This window comes from Podarcis filfolensis (genome assembly GCF_964270895.1).
Source record: "Podarcis filfolensis genome assembly, chromosome: 12".
NCBI lineage: Eukaryota > Metazoa > Chordata > Lepidosauria > Squamata > Lacertidae > Podarcis > Podarcis filfolensis.
Genome location: NC_139614.1, coordinates 57,423,491 through 57,446,514, shown reverse-complemented (window position 1 = coordinate 57,446,514; position 23,024 = coordinate 57,423,491). Strand labels below are relative to the sequence as shown.

The window sequence follows — 23,024 nt, the reverse complement described above, 5'->3', positions numbered from 1 at the left end:
GTGCTGGGAAGCGCAGGTGAAGAGCTCGGATCCTGCTCCGGGTTTTCGCATAAGAGGCATCAGGTGGGGCCCTTCTGCCTCCAGGTCTCTCCCCTAGTTTTCTGGGACAAGGCAGGCGTTGCTTTCCCGGAGCAAGTCCGAGCTTCGCTCCAGAAATTCCTCGGTTGCGCAACCTTGCGCGCTTCCGGGGAGGCGACAAAGTCCGTTTTCTCCTCCCGCTGCTGCGCTCAGTGCGCAAAGGCTGCCATCCCGAAAGCAGCACCAGCCCCGACTGCGCGCATCCAGCTGGAAAGGCCGTCGGACAAAGAGGTGCGGGCGGGGCGCTTTGCTGGAAGTTGGCCCCTTTGCTTGATATGGGGGGCATTTATTTTTATTTTTTTTAAGTTGCGTAGGGGTCTCACTCCCGTTATTTGGGGAGCCCGGCTTATTTCTCCCCCCCCCCATGGGGCACGCCTGTAATCTCTCTTCAAGGCACCGGGCGGAGAAGGCGGCTCCCCTCCATCTCCCTAGCTCTGTGCCTGACCAAGGGGGGGGGTTGGGGGGTTCCGGGGCTGGTGCAACAGGCTTCGAATCCACCTCGCTGCAGGAAGTAAAAACTTCCTTGAGTCAAAGGGGTTTTCCACAATCTGGACTCTGCCCTTCCTCCGCTAGCGCTCTCTGGACAGGGGCCAGGTCTCCGCCCGGCGAGCGAAGAGGAATCGAAGCCGGGGAGCCGAAGAGCTCTCGCACCCGGCCCCCATTTAAGCCCCAAGGCGGTGCGGGAGCAGTCTGCGGGAGGGAGGGGTCTGCCCATGGGTGTAGCCGGGGGGCAGCTGCCCCCCCATCAAGTAAATCCATAAAAATACTGTACTGTACTTAGCTAACTGAGGTTCTGCACCCCCTAACATAAAGCCTGCCCTCCAGCAGAAATCGTGGCAACGTTCATGGGTCTGCCCCCCAACATTTTAAGCTGAGCGCCGCTTCCTTCGCGCCTCCAGATTGGGGCCACCCGGCACCTAAAGACGCTCCTCTCCCTCAGGTGGGCGGAAGGGGGACCTCCCCCAGCCTGCACGGCCCCCTGGCCTGGCTCCACGAATCCTCCCCCCTCCACGGAGCAGGCTGACCTGACAGTGCTCCGTGCAATAGAGACGCGTGGAGCTGGAAGGGATCCCCAAGGGCCATCTAGTCCAGCCCCTTGCAGTGCAGAAATCGCCGAACCTACAGGAGCTGATTTGTTTCCACCTTTCTCTCTGGTGCAACGCGCCCCTTTCCCGCCATCACCTTTGTGCTGCAAAATTCTCCTTGCTTATCGCTCCCACCCCAACTACTTATTCCCCCCTCCTCCTTCATGAATTTGCCCAATCCTCTTTCAAGCCATCCAGGTTGGTGGCCATCTCTGCCTCCTGTGGCAGGGAGTTCCACAGTTTCATTGCACAGAAGGACTCTATTTGATTTGTCCTGAATCTCCCCACATTTGGCTTCCTGGGATGTCCTCACTGAGTCCCAGTGTTAGGAGAGAAGGAGGGAGACCCCTCTCTCTCCTCTTTCAGGCTCCCTCCAGGCTGACCCTGCCCTCTTCTGCTCCCTGACACCCCCCCCACAATTGTCTCTCTTCTCTCCCCCCCCCCAGGTGCATCTTGTGGGTCCCGAGGAGGCAACATGGCCAGCAGCAGCAGCATCGTGAATGTGTCCGGGGCGGAGGGCGCAGAGAAGACGGTGATCCACGTCAACATCACCCAGGAGTCCTCCCTCGGCTCCCTCCTCAAGGCCCTGGCAGCCTGGAGGAAGACCCCCAAGCCTCGCCCCAAGGACCCCCAGGGCCCCTCTGCCCCTCCGAAAAAGGCTGGGTGCAATGCGGAGCAGAAAGTGCTGGGGGTAAGGGCCAGGTGTGGGGTGGGTGGGGGGAAGGAGGGGAGGGCAGGAAAGAGAGAAGGGTCTCTCAAGGGCCACCCCGTGATGCAGGAAGGGGGCAGCTTAGCCTGAAGTGAAGGTGGGAAGTCTGCAAGTGGAGATCAGCAAAATCCCTCTCTTGCAGGAAGTTGCTGCCCTGAGGCCAGAAGGGAGGCAGCTCTGGGGCTTGGGGAGCATTTTCAGAGCTGGAGGGAGTGGGACACATGCACACTGCTGGAGATAATAATAATAATAAATAATAATAATAATAAAAATTATTTATACGCTGCCCTCCCCGGCCAGAGCCGGGCTCAGGGCGACTAACACCAATAAAATAAAATCACAGTAAAACATAATAGGGCGGAAAGAGAGGGAGAAAAAAAACCAAACCAATTTAAAATACAGGTTAAAATGCAATTTAAAATGCAGCCTCATTTTAAAATAGCTGATAAATCAAGACCATAAGGGGAGGGAAACATAAGGGTCAGAATGAGTCCAAACCAAAGGCCAGGCGGAACAGCTCTGTCTTGCAGGCCCTGCGGAAAGATGTCAAGTCCCGCAGGGCCCTAGTCCCTTGAGTGCCTGAGTGCTGGCTGCATGGAACTCTGTGCATGCCCAGAGACAGCCCCTCCTGGCCTGGCAGCTCTGAGAGGGACTTGAGTTGCTCTGAGGGGGGTGACTTGTGGGGCGGAGCATGTCTTGGACCCTGTCCCTCATTTGTCAGCCAGTCTCGTCTCTCTTGCTTTGCAGGGGACACAGATCCTGCTTGGACTGCTCACCATCGCCATCGGGTGTGTCCTGTGCCTTGGACAAGGGGGTGGCTATTATGGCTATTGGATATTCCCACCATTCTGGAATGGAGCTCCTTTCTGGTCGGGGGGCGTGGTGAGTCCTGTGGGGCTGAGAGGAGGCGCTGCTCCTCTGGAAGGGTGGGGTGGAGGTCCCCTTGGAGGCATCTGTTGGCCCTAAGGACGTCAAAAGAGCCTGCCTGGAGAAAAGGCGAGGGAGAGACGGGACTTTGTCAAATGATGTACAGCCTGGAGAAAGGGGACAGAGGAAGCTTTTCTCCCTCCTAATGCGAGAAGTGGGCACCCAGGGAGGCTGAATGTCTGAAGATTCAGGACAGATCGAAGAAAGTCTTTCTCCACACAGCAAGTGAAGTTAAACTATGGAACTCACTTCCTCAGTAGGCAGCGATGGGCCCCATCTTGGACGGCTTTCAGTGGAGATGGACACATCCATTGAGGAGGAGAGGACTATGGATGACGATGAGCTGAGATGGCTCTGCTCTGCCTCCACCGTTCTGAAGACCAGTCCTCTTTTATGGCCATCCCAGTTGGTGGCCGTCGCTGCCTCCAGTGGCAGGGAGTTCCATCGTTGAACTCTGCCTGAAGGATTTTCTTTGATCTGTCCTGAATCTTCCAAGCTTCCTTGGAGGGCCAGGAGTTCTGGTGCCACAAGAGAGGGGACAAGTCCTTTTCTCTGTCCTCTTCCTCCATGCCATCATAAATGTTCATAAATGTCTACCACGTCACTTCAAACTCGCCTTTTCTCTAAACTTAAGCGCCCCCAATGCTGCCGCCTTTCCTCATTGGGGACTCACTCCACCTGCCTGGAAGTTTGAGCTGCCTTTACCTGAGCAGCCCAGGCAGCAGGTCCAGCCCACTTCCCCCAGGCTCAGGTGAGAGGCCAGGTGTTGTGTTTGCGGCCATGGAGGAGTGGGGGGGTGTCATTCTGGGCTGCGGAGCCATTGCAGGTGAAGGAGCACACCTGGCGTTGGACGGAGAGCAACCTCAAGGCCTCAGAATGGCAGTCGCTGGGGAAGGTGGGCAGGAGAGGAGGGGATGCCTGATTCTTCCCAGTTCCTCATTGGCAAGAAAGGGCAGGAAGCAGATGGTTCGGGCTGGTGGAGATATCGCAGAATCCTAGAGATATTATTGTTATTATTATTATTAATAATAATAATAATTAATAATAGATTTATATCCCCACCTGGCGGGACTCAAGGCGCCTCACAGCTAAAAATGAGAATGGCTAAAAACAGAGGAAAAGCAATGACTAGAAAACAATCAAACTTTGACAGAATAAAACTGTATACATATATGAAATCTATTTAAGCCAATAAGGACCCCGGGGGTCATCTCTGTGGACCCCTGACCTTGGTGTTTCTCCCCAGCTCTTCGTGGCCGGTGTCCTCTCCATTGTGGGCGACAGACGTGGCGGCCGCTGGGTAAGTGAGCGGGGTGGGGGCTGCTCTTCCATTGCAGGCAGGGGAGGGGGCTGCTGGGCCTGGGGCTGCTGCCCCCTTCCTCATGACTGGGCCTCACTCTCCCTTCCCAGGTCCACCTGGCCACCTTTTCCCACCTGGCCAGCGTTGTCGCCTGCTCCGTGGCCCTGGCAGTCGGTGAGGCAGACTTGGCCCCCCTCAAGTACGATTCCTACTACTCTGAGAAATTGTGCAGGAGCGCCCAGTACAGGGACCGCTATTACCAGCCATGGGAGACAGCTGCCCCCATCCCTGAGGACACTGACAGGGTCCAGCAGTGTGAGGAGATGATCCAGAATCTCTGGGTGAGTTGTCTGGCTCATGGTGAGGGGTAGACAGTGTGGCTTAGTGGTCAGAGTGCCACACTGGGACCTGCGAGAGAGCAGGGTTCAAGTCTTCCCACTCAGCCACGAAGCTCTCGCTGCCGTGACCTTGGGTCAGTCGCTGCCTTCCCTCTGCCTCTCCTCCCTTCCTCGCAGGGCTGTTGTGGGGACTGAATGGGGAGGAGGAGAAGAAGAGGAGGTGGGATAAAAAGGCAATGAGTCTGTGCATCCAAGTAGCCGTGAGGAGCATGGACACTTAAGTGAGGAGGGGAGAATCTACTGGATTCCTGGCATGGTGGATCTCCTGTTTCCAGACCTTGGTTGCAATCCATGCAATGGGTGGGGGCTTCTTGTATGTCTTGAGCTGCTCCCTGAGGGTGGGGGTGGCGTCACCCCTCTAGACCCCAAGGGAGCAGTTGCTGTTGTAGGGAGAGGGGAATGTTGCCATGCTTCATCCTCACTTGTCTCTCTGCTTCCCCACACCCATCCAGAAAATTGCTGCTGGACTCAGGATCCTGCTGTTAGTCCTTTGCATCGGGGCTCTGGTGATCGCCGTCTTCTGCCTGGGCAATGGCCTCCGCCGGCTCTGTTGCTCCTTCCTGGTACTTGCACTGGGGGGGGCAGTGGGTGGGAGAGAGGAGTGCTGGGCCCAAACAGACAGGACCTGATCTGTGACGCTCTTGGTGCTCGATTGTAGGGAGAGGTCCAAAGTGGAAGCATTGGAGGACTCTCCTTCCTGGGAGGTCTTTAAGCAGAGGGTGGGGGCCCCCTGCCAGGGATCCTTCAGCTGTGATCCCTGCATTGCAGGGGGGGACGACTGGATGGCCCACAGGGCCCCTTCCAACTCAGCCCTGTCCCCCAAATTGCTTAGGGCTCTCAAAACCTGTGCCTGGCTGTGGGCAGGTGGGGGTGCGCCCTGCCCTCCATCCCAGCTCCCAGCCGCTGTGCTCTGCTTGGCACCAGCTGCAGCTTCTGGGCAGCTTTGGGGTATCAGGAACTGCAGGAGCCTGACTGGGATGTTTCCAGTGCATGGCCTGGCCCTTCTGCCATGGCTGACCTACAGCTGACCAGGGTCTTAAAAGGTCCCCGCTCATCACACTTTCTCTGCACGTAGATACTTGTGTGAAGGCACCTCGGCAAATGCTTTCAGCTTGTTTAGCAGAGCTGCTGGGAAGCAGTGAAACAGCAACTTGAGTTAGTTTAGAGATGAAAACACCCAGTGTCAGTCTTTTCCTCAAACTGCCCTTTCTCCCACCTTCCAGGGTTGCTGTGAGAACTACAGCCCCCTTGAGGACCCTGAAGTGCCCCCTCCGTATGAGGAGCCAGCCAAGGAGGAGAACGCCGCCTGAGCCGTGGGGCAGAAGGAGCCGATGCCTGCCTCTTTGCCCCTTCCTCTTGCCCCCTTGCTTGCCTGGGTGGGGGGACCTTGTCCTGGTGAGCAAGTGGGGTGCCCTTCTCACCTGGAGCCCCCACCTGGTCCCAGGACCTAGCTGCTGAAACTCTGGCTGTCTCGCAGCTGCCCTTTCTTGCCCTTTGTTTCTCTCTGCATATCTGCTCATTCCAGCCTCTTCCGGAATTGGGGCTAGAAGTCACCTGCTAGAAAAACACAAAGCAGGGGGAAGCCCCCCCCCCAGTCAAGAGGAGGGGCAGGCGGGCAGAGTCCTTTTCTGCCGTTTCCAGCAGAAATCCAGAGCCATTCATGCCTTCCCTCCATCCTGGCTGCAGTTGGGCTCTGAGCTGCCACTTCTGACCTTCCCCGGAAAGGGCTTCCCCGCCTGGTCCTTTGCCACTTCTTGATATTACTTGTTCAAACTTCTTCTTCTTCCACAAGCCCCTGGTTTCCAGGGGGTGACAGATGCTGCCTCTCTGCCTGCCGCTTGATTTGTAACCAATATATTCTCTAATAAAAAGATTTATCTCTTCTCCTGGGAGTTTTGCTCATTTGCTTCCAGTTCCTTTTCCAGGAATGCCTGGCCCAGTGGTGGCTCTTTTCACAGCTGCTGGCTCTGCTGTAAGAACCTGAGAAGAGCCTCCTGAATCAGGCCAAAGGGGGCCCACCTAGTCCAGCAGGGGCCACACAGGACCACACAGCAGGACATGAGCACAATAGCAGGACATCATCTGTGGAGCTTGCTGCTACTGCAATGGAGGACTGGACAAATTCCTGACAGAGGTGAAGGCAGTCTAGGGCTGGATGCCTTGGAGTGCCACCTCTGTGTCCATTCTTACATGCAACGTGGCGCCAGTGCCAACGGGAACATCCTTTGGCCTTCGTCCTGGGTGGGGCAGGTGTGTGTCTTTCTGTTGCTTTGCCTGCCTGGATGTGGCTCCGGGTTCTCTTTCCTCCTCTGGCCCAGAAGGATCAGGAGAAAGAGGAGGCTCCTGGCTGGCTGGTGTTCTCTGTGTGTGCTCAGAGGCACACACTTTGTGGAGAACTGAGGGAGCCTCTTGCCTTGCATGGGAGGATCGGCTGAGGAGCGCCCCCAGACAGGGGCAGTCCACACCAGGGACTGCCTGGCAGGACTTGGAGTGGGGATGAAGCCCCCCAATAACCGCCTGGCTGCTGCTGCCTCCTTGCCAGGGCTTTCTGGACTCCTAAATTATTATGTTGTTACAAAAGCAGTGTGCCTGCCCCTCTCTCTGCCGAGTGGTGGCAAGAGCCCATGGAGTCCCAGGCACACTCGCAGGGTCTGTGTCCCTTTGGAGAATGGAAGACACGCTTTATTCACCTATCTACGCCTTCAGTCCATGATGGATCTCAGCTCTCCCACCTCCTCCTCCTCCCCAGAACACCCCCCTCTCCCAGAGCAGTTACCCTGGATACCTTCCAAATCCCTGGTCTTTGTCCAGCCCTCAAGGCAAGAGGGAAGGAGTTCTCTTGTACAGTGGTACCTCGGGTTAAGAACTTAATTCGTTCTGGAGGTCTGTTCTTAACCTGAAACGGTTCTTAACCTGAGGTACCACTTTAGCTAATGGGGCCTCCCGCTGCTGCTGCTGCGCCGCCACTGTGCAATTTCTGTTCTCATCCTGAAGCAAAGTTCTTAACCCGAGGTACTATTTCTGGCTTAGCAGAGTCTGTAACCTGAAGCCTCTGTAACCCGAGGTACCACTGTTAATGGTCTGCTGTTCTTCTCTCCATAGCCATAGCTCAGCCAGGTTGGTTTGCATAAGCCAGCCCAGGAATTCCCTGTCTGCACGTTATGTTTTATCCATATCCCCATAATCAACATCCTAGCATTTATTCACCCCCACCAGATCTATAACAATATTACCATAAAGGCATTTCTACCCGACCTCTTCAAGCTCCAAGAATCTCAAAGTGGCTCGCACGGATTCTCAAAGTGACCTCTTTCATTGGAGGTTTTTAAGCTTCATCTGGATGTCCGTCTTCCAGGGATGCTTTAGCTGAGATTTCTGCATTTGCAGGGGATTGTACTGGACGGCTCTTCTGGCCAAGGGAAGGAATAGCTCAGAACCAGCCAAGAAATAAAAACAAAACCTGCTCTGAAGGGAGAAAACACTAAACAACCACCGCAAGCAACACATCGGCTAATATGACATACTGTATATTGTTTCAAAATTCATAAACAGAAAACAAAATAGGTGCATGGAGTCACAAATTAATGCGAATCGTATAAATGTTCCATAAACAGAAATGGTGGAAGTGGTAAGTAACTTAAATGACCTCTATATGAAGGCCGACAGAACAGTTCTTCCCGGATCATTCGGGAAGAAACAAATATGTTTTCTGTTTATGAATTTGAAAACAATACATGTTATTTTATTAGCCGACGTGCTGCTTGTGCTTGTCGTTTAGTGTTCTGTTTTGCAGGGATTTTCTGAAGGGAGAAAACGCAGAGGGGGGAGAGGGGGTGATCTTGGTGCTCCCGGCTTTGCACGGGTTAAAAGGAACGGAGCGGGATTCCTAGAGAGGGCAGGAGAGAAAGGTGGGGGTGGGGCCAGGTCCCTCCCTCTCAAGTCACTTCCTGCAAGCGGTGGGCGGGGGTCTCTCCGGAGAGCTGGTGAGTCTCCTGTCTCCGGTGCATTGGGGGAGGGGTCCCAGGGCTGCGGGGGAGGGTGCAGGGGGGGCTGTTCGGCTCATGCATGCTGGGGACCCCCAAGTTTGGGAGCAGGGGGGCCTTCCCCTTCCTCTCTGCAAAGCCGGGGGGGGGGAGTTTGCAGGAGGTCTGCAACTATGTTCCTCCTTTGTATCAATGCGCTGCTCGCGGGCACGAAGGTTTCAGATTTATAAACCAGTCACGTTTGTCAATTGAGGTTGCAGCCAGACGGAAACATTCAGATGTCAAATGCACCCAAACAATAAGCACAACCTGACCTGTGCAGAAAATGAATAAGGAATGCATGGATGGAGAAGGCGATGGGGGCATAGCTGTCAACTTTTCCCTTTTCTTGCGAGGAATCCTATTCGGAATAAGGGAATTTCCCTTAAAAAAGGGAAACGTTGACAGCTATGCATGGAGGCCTCCTAGCCAGGATGGCCAGTCGGAGGCAGGGATGCTTCTGAATCCCAGTTGCTGGAAAAGCCTCAAGCAGGGAGAGAGATGCTCTTGGGCTCGGATCCGCCTGGTGGGCTTCCCAGAAGAGGCCCCTGGTTGGTCCCTGTGAGAACAGATGAGGGGACTCAATGGAGCCCCCTTGGCCTGATCCTGCAGGTCTCATCTTCTGCTCTGATGTTCCTCCAGATGCAAGCGAAATCTCCATTGCTTCTGCTCCCCCAGCGCCTTCATCAGACAGGAGTGTCATCCAGACTCTTGGGTGACACACGTGTGCCTGTTCAGACATGCAGCCTCTCAGGTGTCCAGACACCTCACTCTGAGGGGGGGCTCCGAGCAACTCCCAGCATCCTTAACAAACTACAGTTCCCGGGATTCTTTGGAGGAAGCCAGGGCTCTTTAAAGGGGTCTGATCCTGCTTTGCAGATGCAGCGCAGATGAGGGGTGTGTGTGTGTGTGTCTTGCCTTTTTCTTTTCTTTTTGGAAGAAGCTTTAATTGAGTTTTATAAACAAGGTTTGTAGAAGGAATGAAGGACACAAATAAATAGGCCAAGTCTTCTCGTGTCATTTGCATATCACAAAAATAGCGTAATAGATTTGCAGGGATATCTGCAACATTATTAATGGTCAATGGATGAGTTGTAGGTTCGTGAATTGGTTTAAACAGAAACAAAGGGGAAACGGAGTTAACAGATAACAGTCAACAGCCAAACACCTAGTCAAGAGCCCTTGGGTTTGTGCTTAGGTTAAATGTGAGTAGTAGTCATTTTTCTTCTTATGTTACCAAAGAAACAATATAAAGAGGAGGTATGGTAGACAGTGTCAAATATCTGAAGGGCTGTCACATGGAAGATGGAGCAAGCTTGTTTTCTCCTGATCCAGAGGGCAGGACTCAAATAAATGGCTTCAAGTTAAAAGAAAGGAGATTCCAAACTAAACATCAGGAATTATCTTCTGGTGGAAAGAGCTGTTTGTCAGTGGAACGGTCTCCCTTGGGAGGTGGTGGACTCTCCTTCTTGGAGGTTTCTAAGCAGAGGTTGGCTGGCCATCTGTCATGGATGCTTGAGCTGAGATTCCTGCATTGCAGGGGGTTGGGCTAGATGACCCTCAGGGTCCCTTCCAACTCTACAAATCTATGATAAAGTGTTAGTCTATTGAGGAACGTGGGAGGGAGGTTCAAAGCAAAGGTAATGCTTTGTGTTTCAATTTAAATTCAGATCAACCAGATTGAGCCAAATTCTCAAAAGTCTGCAAATTCGAACAAGCTCCATGCCTGTTTCTTAAGCCTCTTTTCCCACATGCCTGAAGCTTTAGGCTTTGTACTGGATGTTGTTTTGCCTATTCTTTGTCCTGCTGCTGCATTTCTATGATTCTAGTAGACTTTATCTTTTTTCCACGCTGGAGGCCTCATTAGTGTAGTTTGTTATTATTATTGCTATTGTTACCACTGTTCCATTTGTTACCCAGAGCAGCTTACAACCATTTTAAAATATTTTTAAAAGTCAAAACAAATAATAATCAGAGGAATAGGCTGGGTCCTCTGTTGTCAGAGGCCTTGGGAAAGAGGGGGAGGTGCCTGTGTGGGGAGGGAATCCCCCAAGGGGGGGGTCTGCCCCCAGGATGCCCTCTCTTGGGCCACCCCCAGCCAAGACTCTCAAGGGGGTGAAGCTACCAAGAGCCACCCCCCCCCCCGCCAAATTTCACAGCCAAAAGGGTCTCTAGCGAAGAAGGAGGTTCTTCACATATCTGGGGGCCAAAGTGAAGTCCTCCTGTGAGCACTTTGAATTGGACTTGGAAATGAACGGGCCACCAATGCAGCTGTTTTAAAACAGGAATTAAATGTGTTCTCAAGAGTTGTAATGGGGGTGGGATTCAGTGAGGAGGGGGAGACCCTTGGATGCTCCTTGGAGAAAAAGGGGGGAAAGACATGCCCTTCATAAAGAAAGGGAGCCCAGCCAACAATCCGGCTTCTGCCATTTGGAGCAGATTCTGAACTGTGCTGGGCCCGGGGTAGCCCCAGTAATGCGGTCCAGGTCCGTTCCCGAATCCAAGGGTTCCGTGAGGAGTCAGTCCAACAGGGCCAAGGCATAGAATCACAGGCAGGGTCTGGCATACAGCTCCCGCAGCCTGGGGTGGGGTCCAACAGCCTTTTATCTTTGTTGGGGTAACGGCCGGTCCTGATCCCCCAGCGACTCACCTCCCTGTCTCGCCCGAAGGCGAGCACTTCTCCTGCGAGTACTCAGGTTTCTCCTTCTCTCAGACCTCAGTCTCTGCAGCTCGGGAGACATTGGTGGGTTACTAGACCCAGGGGCCGCCTCAGCCTCTCCTGACCCAACTGGTAGTAGAGCAGCTGTAAGTGATGGGCCAGCTAGAGGCAATGAGGTCATCCTTGCTTCTGAAGCCAGGGCAGGATCAGGCCCCTAACTCGGCCCAGCTGGTGCTTGTTGCAGGGGACCTGTGCAGACTGGAGCTCTTCAGAATCAGGCCCCAGACTAGGCAAAGGATCTGGTGTGGACTGAGACTCCTCTGGCTCCAAGTCTGAGCCCGAGTCCCAGGCCATCACATGAACCATCCTCAAGAGCAGTTCCACTTGGAGGGCATTGCGATGATCCTATCTGATCCACAGCAGAGAGTACCCTGGCCATGTCATCTCTGCTCCAAGGGGACAGTGGTTGGCAAGCTGGCCGGAGCTGGAAAGGGGCACTCAGTGACCATTCTGAATCCAGGAATACCCCCAAACATGTAAGGCTGCGTGTGGGTTAAGCTATGCAACATTTTTATTAGTAGTATTATTAACCTGCTGTTTATCCTAAGTACCCTGGGCAGACAACCATGTTAAAGCGCAATACTAAAAACAGTTTAAAACAACTTACAGCCGCAGAAAGGAGAGGCCTTCTTTACTTGCTCTCTAGCGCTGCCCTTTGGCCTCACCTACTTGGCCTTCATGGGGTGGGTTGGATAAGGAGAAAGAAAAAGAGACGCCACCGAAGTCGTCTGTCTTGAGAACTTTGCAGGTTCCAAGTGCTAGAAAATCAGGCAGAAGCGGCAAAGAAATGGGCCCTGCATTGGGGGAGGGAGCAACCCCGGAGAACCCCAGGGTTAGGAAACCCACATTTTAGGAAGGCTAGAGTCTCTTCTTACTTTTTGTGTTGAAGAAATCTCAGAATCTGTGATGTGGAGTCCAGGCTTGGTTCCTAGCAGGACGCAACCACACTTGCTCAGAGAACATTTCCCCCTCCTGACAGTGTATTTGCTTTGTAGGATTTGCAGAGCCAGCGGTTCAGGCAGTTCTGCTACCAGGAGGCCAAAGGACCCCAAGAGATTTGCAGCAGGACTCTACCACCTTGACCATCAGTGGCTGAAGCCAGAAAGGCACACAAAAGCCCAGACACTGCACCTGGTGATCTTGGAGCAGTTTCTGGCTGTCCTTCCACCGGAGATGGAGATCTGGGTGAGGGAATGTGGAGCGGAGACCAGTTCCCAGGCGGTGGCCCTGGCCGAAGGATTCCTCCTGAGTCAGGCAGAGGAGAGGAAGCAGGCAGAGAGAAAGCAGGTGAGAGAGACTTTCCTCTGGATGCTGTCAAGGAGCTCTGAATGATATGGGAGATGCATCATTTTTTGTCTCTGCCACCCTTTTTCTAATCCTGCTCCCTATTGTCTTTTTGGAATCTTGGTTGCTCTTTCAGGGAAAGGATCCATTTGCAGAAATGGGCCCTGATTCCTCTGAGGCAGAGAGGGCTGCACTGGACACCAGTGAGAGGCCACTGGGTAAGGAGGAAGGAGTTTCTTCTCTACTTAGCCCACATTCTTTGGGTTTTGAAACAAATCTCTAAGTCCTTTTAATCTTTTTGGAGAACACATTTGATGGCCTGTGAGGGACAGTGGAGCCAGAGCGGAGTGTGGGGGTGCAGTGCCTCCGAGGTTCCAGCAGAGGGCAGGAGCCTCTCTCTGTCTCTGATTGGCTGCCAGCCCTTTTGGAGGGAAAATCCGAGGAGCCCTTTCTGAGGGAGAGAGTTGGGCAGGGCCTGATCTGAGAGGGGAAGTGCGGATTTTATTATTATTTTATAACAATGGTAATTATTATTATTCAGAGAGGCTCTGTCTGAGGGAAGAATCTCTCTAGCCAGAAGAAGGAGTCTCACAGCTTAGATAGGAAGAGGACCCAGTGGAGGGTCTGGGGAGAGTATGGAGGCAGGATTTAATCTGGAGGGCTGAGTCTGAGGCAGGAGAGGGAGGAGCTGTGGGAAGATGAACTAAACCAGGGTCTCCTTCCAGTCAGGAGGGGAGAGATCTGCTAGGAAAAGAAGACCCCCCCCAAACCAAGAACAAGGGCTGAGGGGATCCCCTGGGTCTGTGGGAAATAAGAGAGAGGCGGACGAACGAAAAGTGCCCCTTGCTCAGGAACCAAAGTATTAGGCTGAGAAGGAAGGTGTGTTGTATTAAAAGTCAAAAATAAGTAAAGAAATGAGAGAGAAGAAACAGAAACTGAGTTAAGCCTTTTACCTCCTATGGTAGAAACCCGAACATTTAACTGAAGTGCAGCAAGTGAGCTTTTAGCAACTGAAGTTTAAGAAAAGCTGTGCATATACTTCATTGATATCTTTATATTTAGTTTAAGTAATAACTTTTATTTGAAAGGACATATCTCCTGACCCGAATTTCCCCCCACAAACCTCTTCTTTTTGTTCAGCTCCTTCCTAAGACTCTAAATCACTAAGTTTCCCCTCTCACAAGTTCCTCACAAGGTAGCCTGTGGGAAATTGCAGAAATTCGTGTAATTTGCATATCATGAGGTGGGTCTGCTATATTTAATGGGGGGCAGTTAGTGGAGTGAATCCACTCCTTTATTAGTTGATGGTCATTGGTGGGATCCAAGAGCCCAAAGCAGGGTGCATCAATTTTCACATAACTAAAATATGAAATGGCTGCCAATGTCCAAATGCCCTCGGCCCGTGAGGCTTTTTCTGTGGCCCATCTCTCGTTCGCCATGCGCAGCTCCACCTCTGACTTCTCATTCACCTTTCTGTCTCACAGATGGCGGAGGGATTCTGGCAAGACCGCCTCATCCATCTTTTCTTGGTGGTGGAGGAGAAGTCGCGGCTGTGGAACCAGATGAGGTGGGGAGAAGGAGGGGGGGGGGAAAGAGGCTGAGAGACGGGGCAGCCAGATTGTCTCTGAGCCTGAATGAATCTCCTTCTCTTGGCTTCTGCCCTTAACAAAGGCTTAAAATGCCATTCTAGATGGCTTATGTGCTGAGAATAAGGAACAGCCACCTCATCTTAACTAGCCTTCTGAATGTCACTAGTATTATTTGTAACTAGCTACAATTTTATTTCTATATTTGTTGAATGCTAAAATAGGCTTCTGAGCAGCTGACAACACGGAAAAAACAGTGGCCAGGATTCATCTAACCATCTCCCTTAGTTTCACATCAGAGATTTCCCTTCCCCATGCCCCTGTGCACCCCTTGACTTTGGGGCATCAGGACAGTTTGCTCACCCCCACCCTCCAACCGTGTACAAGGAGAGAATACTTGATTTGAATAACACAATGTGGAGTTCCCATTTACAACAACATTAACACACTTCATTCAAATACACAGTAAAAGAACTCCATTAAGATGTTAAAATAAGCACCCATGCTTAAAATGTGCAGCAAAACAACCCCATTAAGGCAATGCAGCAGTTACCAGGCAGAAAACAACAGAGCAATGTGTAGTAGATGATGTTTATGCTGTTTAAGAGGGCGACGTTTCCCTTTTTCTTGTAGGGTTCTGTTTGCTTTGAAGATGTAGCTGTTCGTTTCACAGACGAGGAGTGGGCGTTGCTGGATCCTGACCAGAGAGCTCTGCATAAGGAAGTCATGGAAGAGAATTGTGGGATCTTGGCCTCTCTAAGTAAGGCTCTGTGTTGGATCATGATATCTGATTTGAAATTCAATACGTATCTCCTTGTGAGAAAGCTCCAAGATTTTGATGTAGCTCAACAGCACCACCTACAGCACCTGGGATTCTAATAGCACCACAGCTCACCTGGAATGGAGGACTATCAACTGTTTGGCTGTGTATAGTCTTCCTCCATTTATGTCTTTTTAAGCAATGATCAGGCTGGTCTGAACTAACCTTTATAAATGTAGGATTCAGAGTAGTGAGGGAAGTTAACATAGCTTCAGTCAGGTTCTACTAAAAAGTGATAGAAAAAAATAAACAAAGAGAAGACTGACAGTGGAGATGTAGCAGATTCCATGAATGGACCAAACAAAACCCATCTAGGAGAAGATCTAGGCTTTTCAAATTTCAGATTCCCGTTATCTAGGGCTCCATTTCTTCCTGAGGTTCTAATCCATTTTTTCCCCATTGCAGGTGACGATAAATGGGAAATTGAGAACCAGGGAGAATATGACAAAATACACACAGTGGATAAACCATATAACTATTTGGAGCGTGAAGAAATCTTCAGTCACAGCTCCCATTATACTTCTCATCAAAGAAATCCCATTGAGAAGAAACTCTATCCATGTTTGGAATGCAGAAAGAGCTTCAGTAAAAGGGCCCACCTCACAGCCCATCAAAGAACTCACACTGGAGAGAAACCTTATCAGTGCTTAAAATGTGGAAGGAGCTTCAGTCGGAACTACCACCTCACAACCCATCAAAGAACCCACAGTGGGGAGAAACCATATCAGTGCTTGGAATGTGGAAAGAGCTTCGCTCAGAAGTTAAGTCTTACAACCCATCAAAGAATTCATACTGGGGAAAAGCCATATAAGTGCTTGGAATGTGGAAAGAGCTACATTCAGAAGTTCAGTCTCACTTCCCATCAAAGAACTCATACTGGGGAGAATCCATATCAATGCCTTGAATGTGGGAAGAGCTTTCATACAAGCACAAATTTCCGTCGACATCAGAGTATTCACCGTGGGGAGAAACCATATCAATGCTTGGAATGTGGCAAAAGCTTTATTCGGAAATCTCATCTCACTATCCATCAAAGAATTCACAGCGGTGAGGAACCATATCAGTGTTTGGAATGTGGAAAGAGCTTCACCTGGAAGGAAAGTCTCACTTCGCATCAAAGAATTCATACAGGGGAGAATCCATATCAGTGCTTGGAATGTGGAAAGAGCTTCTGTAAGAGGGCCAATCTTACAGTCCATCAAAGAATTCATACAGGTGAGAAACCCTATCAGTGCTTGGAATGTGGAAAGGGCTTCTCCCAGAAGGAAAGTTTTAATTTCCATCAAAGAATTCATACAGGGGAAAAACCCTATCAGTGCTTGGAATGTGGAAAGAGCTTTGGTACAAGCGCTTACTTTGTTCAACATCAAAGTATTCACTGTGGTGATAAACGGTATCAGTGTTTGGAATGTGGAAAGAGATTCACTTGGAAGGAAAGTCTCACTTCCCATCAAAGAATTCATACAGGGGAGAAACCATATCAGTGTTTGGTATGTGGAAAGAGCTTCAGTAAGAAGGCCAATCTTACTTCCCATCAAAGAATTCATACAGGGGACAAACCTTACCAGTGCTTAGCATGTGGAAAGAGCTTCAATCAGAGAACCCATCTGACAGCCCATCAAAGAATTCATACAGGGGAGAAACCCTATGAGTGCTCAGAATGTGGAAAAAGCTTCAGTCGGAAGGAAAGTCTCACTTCGCATGAAAGATTTCACAGAGGGGAGGAACCATTTAAATGTTTGCAATGTGGAAAGAGCTTCAGCCGGAACGCTCATCTCACTTCACATGAAAGAATTCACAGCGGAGAAAAACCTTTTCAGTGCTTGGAATGTGGAAAGAGCTTCAGTCGGAAAGAAGGTCTCACTTCCCATCAAAGAATTCATACAGGGGAGAAACCATATCAGTGCTTGGAATGTGGAAAGAGCTTTAGTCAGAGGTCCCATCTCACAGCCCATCAAAGAACTCACAACGGAGAGACTCATGGAATCATATTATTGTAGAATTGAAAGGCACCTTGGGCGTCATGCAGTCTAACCCTCTGCAATAAAGGAAACTCAACTAAAGCATCCATTGCAGGTGGCTGTCTGCTTAAAACCTCCAAGGAAGGAGAGCCCCCATCTTCTGAGGGAGTCCATTCCAATGCTGAACAGCTCTTACGATCAGAAAGTTCTTATTTATGTGTCCAGGTAATCTCCTTTCTTGTAACTTGAATCCACCAATATGGATCCTATCCTCCAGAGCTGGAGAAATCAAGCTTGGTTCATCTTCCAAGAGACAGTACTTTAGATATTTGAAGATGTCTATCAAAGCTCCTCCTAGTTTCCTCTTTTCCAGGTTTAACGTACCCTGCTCCTTCAACCGTTCCTCATAAGGCTTGGCTTCCAGACCTGTTATTACCTTGGTCACCCTCCTCTGCACACATTGCAGCTTGATGTATCCTTAAATTGTGGCTTCCAGAACTGGACACAGGACTCTAGGCGTAGTCTGACCAAACCAGAATAGAGTGGTACTACGACTTCCCTTGATTGGGACACTAGATTTTTGTTGGTAACAGCCTAGAATAGCATGAGGGTTTTTTTACCGCTGCATCACACTGTGGACTCATGTTAAGCTTGTGGTCTGCTATGAATCACCTAGATCCTTTCACATGTAATATTAGCAATCCAGGCGTCTCCCATTTTATATTTGTGCAGCCTAAGTGGAGAACCTTATGTCTGACCTTATTGAAATTTCATCTTGTTGGTTTCAGCCCAGTTTCCCAACCTGTTAAGGTCATCTTGAATCCCGATTCTCTCTTCTTCAGTATTAGCTACCCTATTCCACCCCGCTGGTTTGGTGTCCTTTGTAAATTTAACAAGCATCCTCTCAATTCCTTTGTCCGAGTCATTTATAAAGACGTTGAACAAAAACAGGCGCAGGACAGAACCCTGTAGCACCCCAGTTATTCCTTTTTTCCAGGATGACGAGGAACCATTAGTGGGCACTCTTTGGTTTTGGTCAATCAACCAGCTACAAATCCCACATTTTACCAGCTTATATACAAGAGGGTGATGAGCAATTTGGCAGTGCTGGTGAGTTAGCCATCAACCCTGAGCTCTTCTTTGGAGAAGCTGACAAACAATTCACGTACTTCCAAGAGCCTCCAACTCACAAATTTGTGGTGCTCCTGGCTGCAGCTGTCTTCCTTGGCATGTCCAGGATGGTGGTGGTGCAAGCTTGAGCTCTTCTTGGTTTCTGCTGAACACACACAGGACATCTTCCAGAAAAGCCAGGAGTTCCCTCTGTGAGAAGGGTAGGTCAAAGATTCCCTTGCTGCTGTCCTCCTTTGATTCTTCAAAGTACATTCCGAGAGGATGCAAGGAGCAAATAATTGTATCCACGAGGAAGAATGAGTTTTGTGTTCAATGTACTCAAAGGTGGTTGGGAGCAACAGCAAGCACAGTTTATTTGCTTCGGCCAACTCCAGTTCTCATCTGCACATGTCTGACCCATGGAAGATGGCTTAGATTGAACCAAGATTCTGAATGACAGTGCAAAACCTGACATTTGTCCTTATTGAAATTCATTTACTGCATTTATATGCCGCCTTTTCCTCCAGGGAGCTCAAGGTGGTGTCACACGGTTCTCCCCCAAGCTCCTTTAATCCTGACAATAACCTTGTGAAGTAGGTTAGGCTGTGAAGCGGTGACTGGCCCCCAAGGTCGCCCAGTGAGCTTCATTGCCAAGTGGGGATTTGAACCCACTTCTCCCAGGTTGTAGCCTTGACACACTAACCACTAAACCACACTTCCTCTCTAATGAGCCTCTCTGAAAATGTGCATGTGTGTGCATTTCCTTAAAGTTTGCCTGTGATGTTGTGGTGTTTGTATAAGTTGTATACACATGTAATTAATATAATAATGGTAAGTACAGTATAATAGTAGATTTAAGGTAGTGTTAGGTAGGGAGATGGGGAGAATGAATTTGGAATGCTGGGGGTGAGAGGTGATTGGACAAAAGTTTTAAGGGGGGTTTGAATAACTACATCATAACAAAACCGATATACAATAAATATACAAGATCTAAAATAAAGATACAAAAAATCAACAGCAAGAACCCCCCTCAGAAACTCCCAAGCCCAAGAGTTTGTTCAGCAGCCTCAGCTTTTGTAGCTGGAGTCAGTCCAGGCCAGGTGGAAAAGGCCTGCAAGGCAGAGAGTAGATCTTCCAGGACTCAGCCAATATGGTTTCTGGCCTCTTCAGCAGAGACAGTTGGAGGCTGGGGTGTGAGAGGGGTGGTAGTTGTGAAGCAGCGTTATCCCCCAGGCATTTGCTGCCCCAGTTTAGGTGCTATTTTTTAGTGTTTCATACTTGTTGCTTTCTTAAATTGTGATTTTAAGGTGGGGGTATTTTGGAGGGGGGACGACGTTGATTTATGTAGGCTCCTTTGAGCTGGAAAGGTGACCGTGACATTGCCCTAATACTGAGGCAGAGGGAAGGGAGTTGCTGTGAAGAATGGGCAGGAGACGTCTCCCAGCAGAGAGCCAGAGCTGAATATTGTAGCCATGAATATCCTGGTTGCGTCCCAGATTCTTATTTTCTTTGATATTGAGGGAGGGCTTTTCATGAGTCTGTTCCTGGCCAATTCAATTCAAAATCAGGGACAGGCAGGCTGGAGATGAATTTTTAAATTTGCTATCATTATTTAGCTGCATTACGGCTATATCTATTCCACTTTCCCCACAAGTTGGTCAAGGAAGTATCCTTCTACCAGTGTTAATTTCAAGCCTTTACTTTAGTCTTCTGTGTCCTGTGGAAAGTCCTGCCACTAGAGATTCAATGGGTGCCTGCTGTGCCAGCCTTTTAATGCTTGCTGAAAAATTTCCTCTTTTGCCATGCCTGTACAGGTAATTAAGAGTACAGTGGACACCCAGGTTGCAAACTTGATCCATGCAGGATGCACGTTCGCAACCCGCAGTGTTCGCAACCCGCAGTGGCGCATCTGTGCATGCACGGGTTGTGATTTAGCACTTCTGCGCATGCGCGACTGCTGAAACCCAGAAGTAACCCGTTCCGGTACTTCCGGATTTCGGCGGTCCGTAACCCAAAAAAACGCAACCTGAAGCGTCTGTAACCCAAGGTATGACTGTACATCCCCCACAAGGGGCTATCGATGCTGGGGTTTTTTAATTTATTTTTTTTTTACCTTATTTTAGACTTTTATTATGTTATTTTTTTGAGTTTATATTGCTGTAAACCACTGTGGTATATTTTATGATACATCTGTGTATAAATATTTAAACAAACAAGCAATTCTTTAAGGTAGTTTGGGCTGAGAGACAGGTCTCGGCTACTTTAGTAAAGAAGCAATGAATTGAATGCGTTTTAAACATGCAACACCTGATGGCACCAGAGAGCAGGAATGGTTTAAAACATTTCCCATGGCAAGTTTCTTCTTTTGTTTTCTTTCTGGCTTATTTATAGCGTTCTTTTCCTGTGTTTGGATCCACCCACAGGGACTGACTGTCCCAAGGTCACCCACTGAGCTTCGCAGCTGAGCAGAGACACTCTCTCTTACCTCCCAGGTCTTCTCCCTCCTTCATATGACCTGTAATCTCTTCATCTTTAAACTAAATGAATAAAAAGAAATGATGGTTTCTACCGCAAAGTGAACAGTTGCCAGGGTAACTTTGCAGTGTCCATGGTCACATCTGAAAGCAAGACCAGAATAGAAGACATTCCTCAAAACAACCACATGCAATCGAAATAAAGTATTTCAGAAGTTCATGAAAAGATGGAGCCTTGCCCCAAAGACATCTGGCACAGTCCATGTACTCCTGGACTAGGACACCCACCTTCTAACCTGGAATTAAGCAACTGGTCACAGAAATCATATCACACCTGATATAAGTAAAAAAACAGCTCCTTCTCCCTTATGGGGTACCCAAGAGCCCATATAGAGTCCTTTTGTAGGTTCTCTATTGGTAGGAGAAAATAACGGAGACCAGCCAGAGAATATTGAGAAGCAAAGCAGTTAGTAAGCCTGATCTTTACTAACTGTTGCAACAGGGTGCTCCCTCCCACACACAAGGGGGGGGAGGGACCCCAAGCCGTGCAAGCCCTAATATAGACATTTTAAATTGCCCACCCTGGAGTCCAAGACCACCCCCAGAAACATCATAAATACATCGCAGAAAAGGTGGTCTGCAACAGAAATCTGAGTGCATTGTTTTTACCCTGTCTGCCAGGTTACCTGTTAATGGTCACTTGACTAGAGTACCTGTGGAGCCTGGCCATTCTTTTGTAATGATAATACTTAATTCCTGAGCCAGGTCACAGGCTCACCCTATTCACACCTTAAATGTGCCCTTAAAGCAGGATTTGTGAGGACAGAGACAATGGGGAGGTTTCTGCCTTTCCTTCGACTTTGTAGAGAAATATTTGAGGTGACTGAAAGAGTCAAAATGGCTTTAGGACTTTTCCTGTGGGTTTTGCACATGTGGTTTATATATTTATACATGTGTTTGCTTGGTACATTTATGAACATTTATTATATATATACAAGACCAAAAAATTCTTATAGCACACCCCTTAGCCTAGGCTGTCCTGTTCCTTAGGTCAAGAAATCTGAAGCTGGGGAACCTGGAGTGCCACTGAGATTTTGTACACACCTTTCATTTAAAGCACATTTCCCCCGGCACACACAACCCACACCTGAATTTATTTTGAATTGTTGGTTGTCGTTTTTTAAAAAAATGTTCCTTTGGTACAAGGTGCCTCCTGAATCCGAATCTCAGCAAACCCTGCACTCAACGTGAGTAGCTGCTGCCTTTCCCAATTTTTTAGGTAGAAATGACTGACATGGAACAGGAAGAAAAGAGGGACACCTTTTCCCTCAGTCTTGGGAATCTAGAAGGCACCTTGCAGAATTCCAGCACTTAGTCATGGTCCTGCAAGCTTGACCGCCTATGAAAATTATGAACGTGTAAGTATTTGTTCACACAATGCCAGGAGCTAAAAAAACAAACAAATCTCTTTTTCAAAGCTACGCATTACAGGGCGAAAGTGTCTCAAGAAAGTAGGAATCGGCATCTTGGAGATTGCAGTGTCCCCATGCCCACTGCCTTGTACCCTCCTCTGCACACACAGAAAAGGAGGCTGCATGAGTCACGCTGCAGGCATTTGGCCTTGAACTGTTTCTAAACCAGGCAGTGCAGCTGGGCGTTTTTCTGAACAAAATCCAGACGTGGGGGATGGGCCGCTCACATGTTGGACTGAGCACTTAAGCGCAATTTGACCCATTTTTTTTCTAAATTGCACCAACAGGGCAGGATCAGGACACAGGACACTGCAAGCAGAGGGCATTTGGGGAAGGGGCTGGAGGGACATCCAGAAGTCTGGGAACTTGTGTGTGTATAGGTGGAGCCATTTCTCTGGGGTGAAGGGATGCAACTCTTTCCTGCCCCTGGATGTTTCAGCTGCTCGCCTGACCTTGGAGGGAGGTGGGCATTGCATTCTCACGAAGGAAAGGATCCAGCCCCCTTGCTCACATCCTCCACGAGGAGGAATTAATTCTCCAGGGGTGAATCCTTCCTCCCCCCCCCCACTTCTCTCTCTCTTTTTAATAATTATTTTTTTCCATTCTTTATAATCACACTTTCGTCCAGTGATGTCAAATAACTTACAAAAAAACATTCAGTCGAAAATCTAACAATAACATGCATCAAAATCCTCCTCCTCCTAGTTATTGATAACCGTATATACTTTTGTCCCTGCTCATTTATCCTATTTCCCCCCTTCCTCCCTCCCCTTTAACCCCTCCCCCCCAAAATTGTTCTTTCTTCAGATCTTTAACCATGTGCACAGATTATTCATTCTAATTTGGATGCTTGGGTTGGCTTCTCCCGGTGATATCCAATTCCTGTAACTTGTCCATTTATTCAAAATCTTTTGACATTTGTTTTCCCATGTATCTTCCGATATTACCTGTTCAAATATATATCAGATTGTATTGTTGCAGGAATTTATGTATAGGTTGGGGGGGGGAGTTTCCCCTCCAGCAGATATCATGCAAATGCAGCCCACTGCCAAAATCAGCACAATCGCTTTTGCGACTTT

General features: G+C 49.4%; 2 protein-coding genes across 4 annotated transcripts in view; both read left to right on the top strand.

Annotated features, from left to right (window-relative positions):
• Positions 1–20,579, top strand: part of LOC310746005 (uncharacterized protein) — a 55,760-nt gene extending 35,181 nt beyond the window's left edge. The window contains exons 1-7 of one of the 3 annotated variants that reach the window (XM_083579547.1): positions 8,573–9,416; positions 10,190–10,279; positions 12,234–12,525; positions 12,659–12,740; positions 14,007–14,089; positions 14,742–14,868; positions 15,334–20,579. In XM_083579547.1, the coding sequence (XP_083435673.1) occupies positions 12,412–12,525; positions 12,659–12,740; positions 14,007–14,089; positions 14,742–14,868; positions 15,334–16,928 (2,001 nt within the window). In that variant the 5' untranslated portion in view covers positions 8,573–9,416; positions 10,190–10,279; positions 12,234–12,411 and the 3' untranslated portion in view covers positions 16,929–20,579. Of the gene's footprint in view, positions 1–8,572; positions 9,417–10,189; positions 10,280–11,602; positions 12,526–12,658; positions 12,741–14,006; positions 14,090–14,741; positions 14,869–15,333 lie in introns of those variants that run through there. The other 2 variants (XM_083579546.1, XM_083579545.1) reach the window with 2 other exon arrangements.
• Positions 160–6,381, top strand: LOC310746190 (uncharacterized protein). The gene is made up of 7 exons (XM_083580027.1): positions 160–309; positions 1,610–1,854; positions 2,620–2,754; positions 4,046–4,099; positions 4,210–4,440; positions 4,950–5,060; positions 5,721–6,381. The coding sequence occupies exons 2-7, from the start codon at positions 1,639–1,641 to the stop codon at positions 5,805–5,807; spliced, it is 834 nt and encodes a 277-aa protein (XP_083436153.1). The 5' UTR covers positions 160–309; positions 1,610–1,638; the 3' UTR covers positions 5,808–6,381.
• Positions 20,580–23,024: the final 2,445 nt, after the last annotated feature.

Coding starts and splice junctions, on each gene's coding strand:
- LOC310746190 (XM_083580027.1), top strand. CDS start 1,639: ATGGCCAGCAGCAGCAGCATCGTGAATGTGTCCGGGGCGGAGGGCGCA. Junction 1,855..2,619: donor CGGAGCAGAAAGTGCTGGGG/GTAAGGGCCAGG, acceptor CTTGCTTTGCAG/GGGACACAGATCCTGCTTGG. Junction 4,441..4,949: donor AGATGATCCAGAATCTCTGG/GTGAGTTGTCTG, acceptor ACACCCATCCAG/AAAATTGCTGCTGGACTCAG.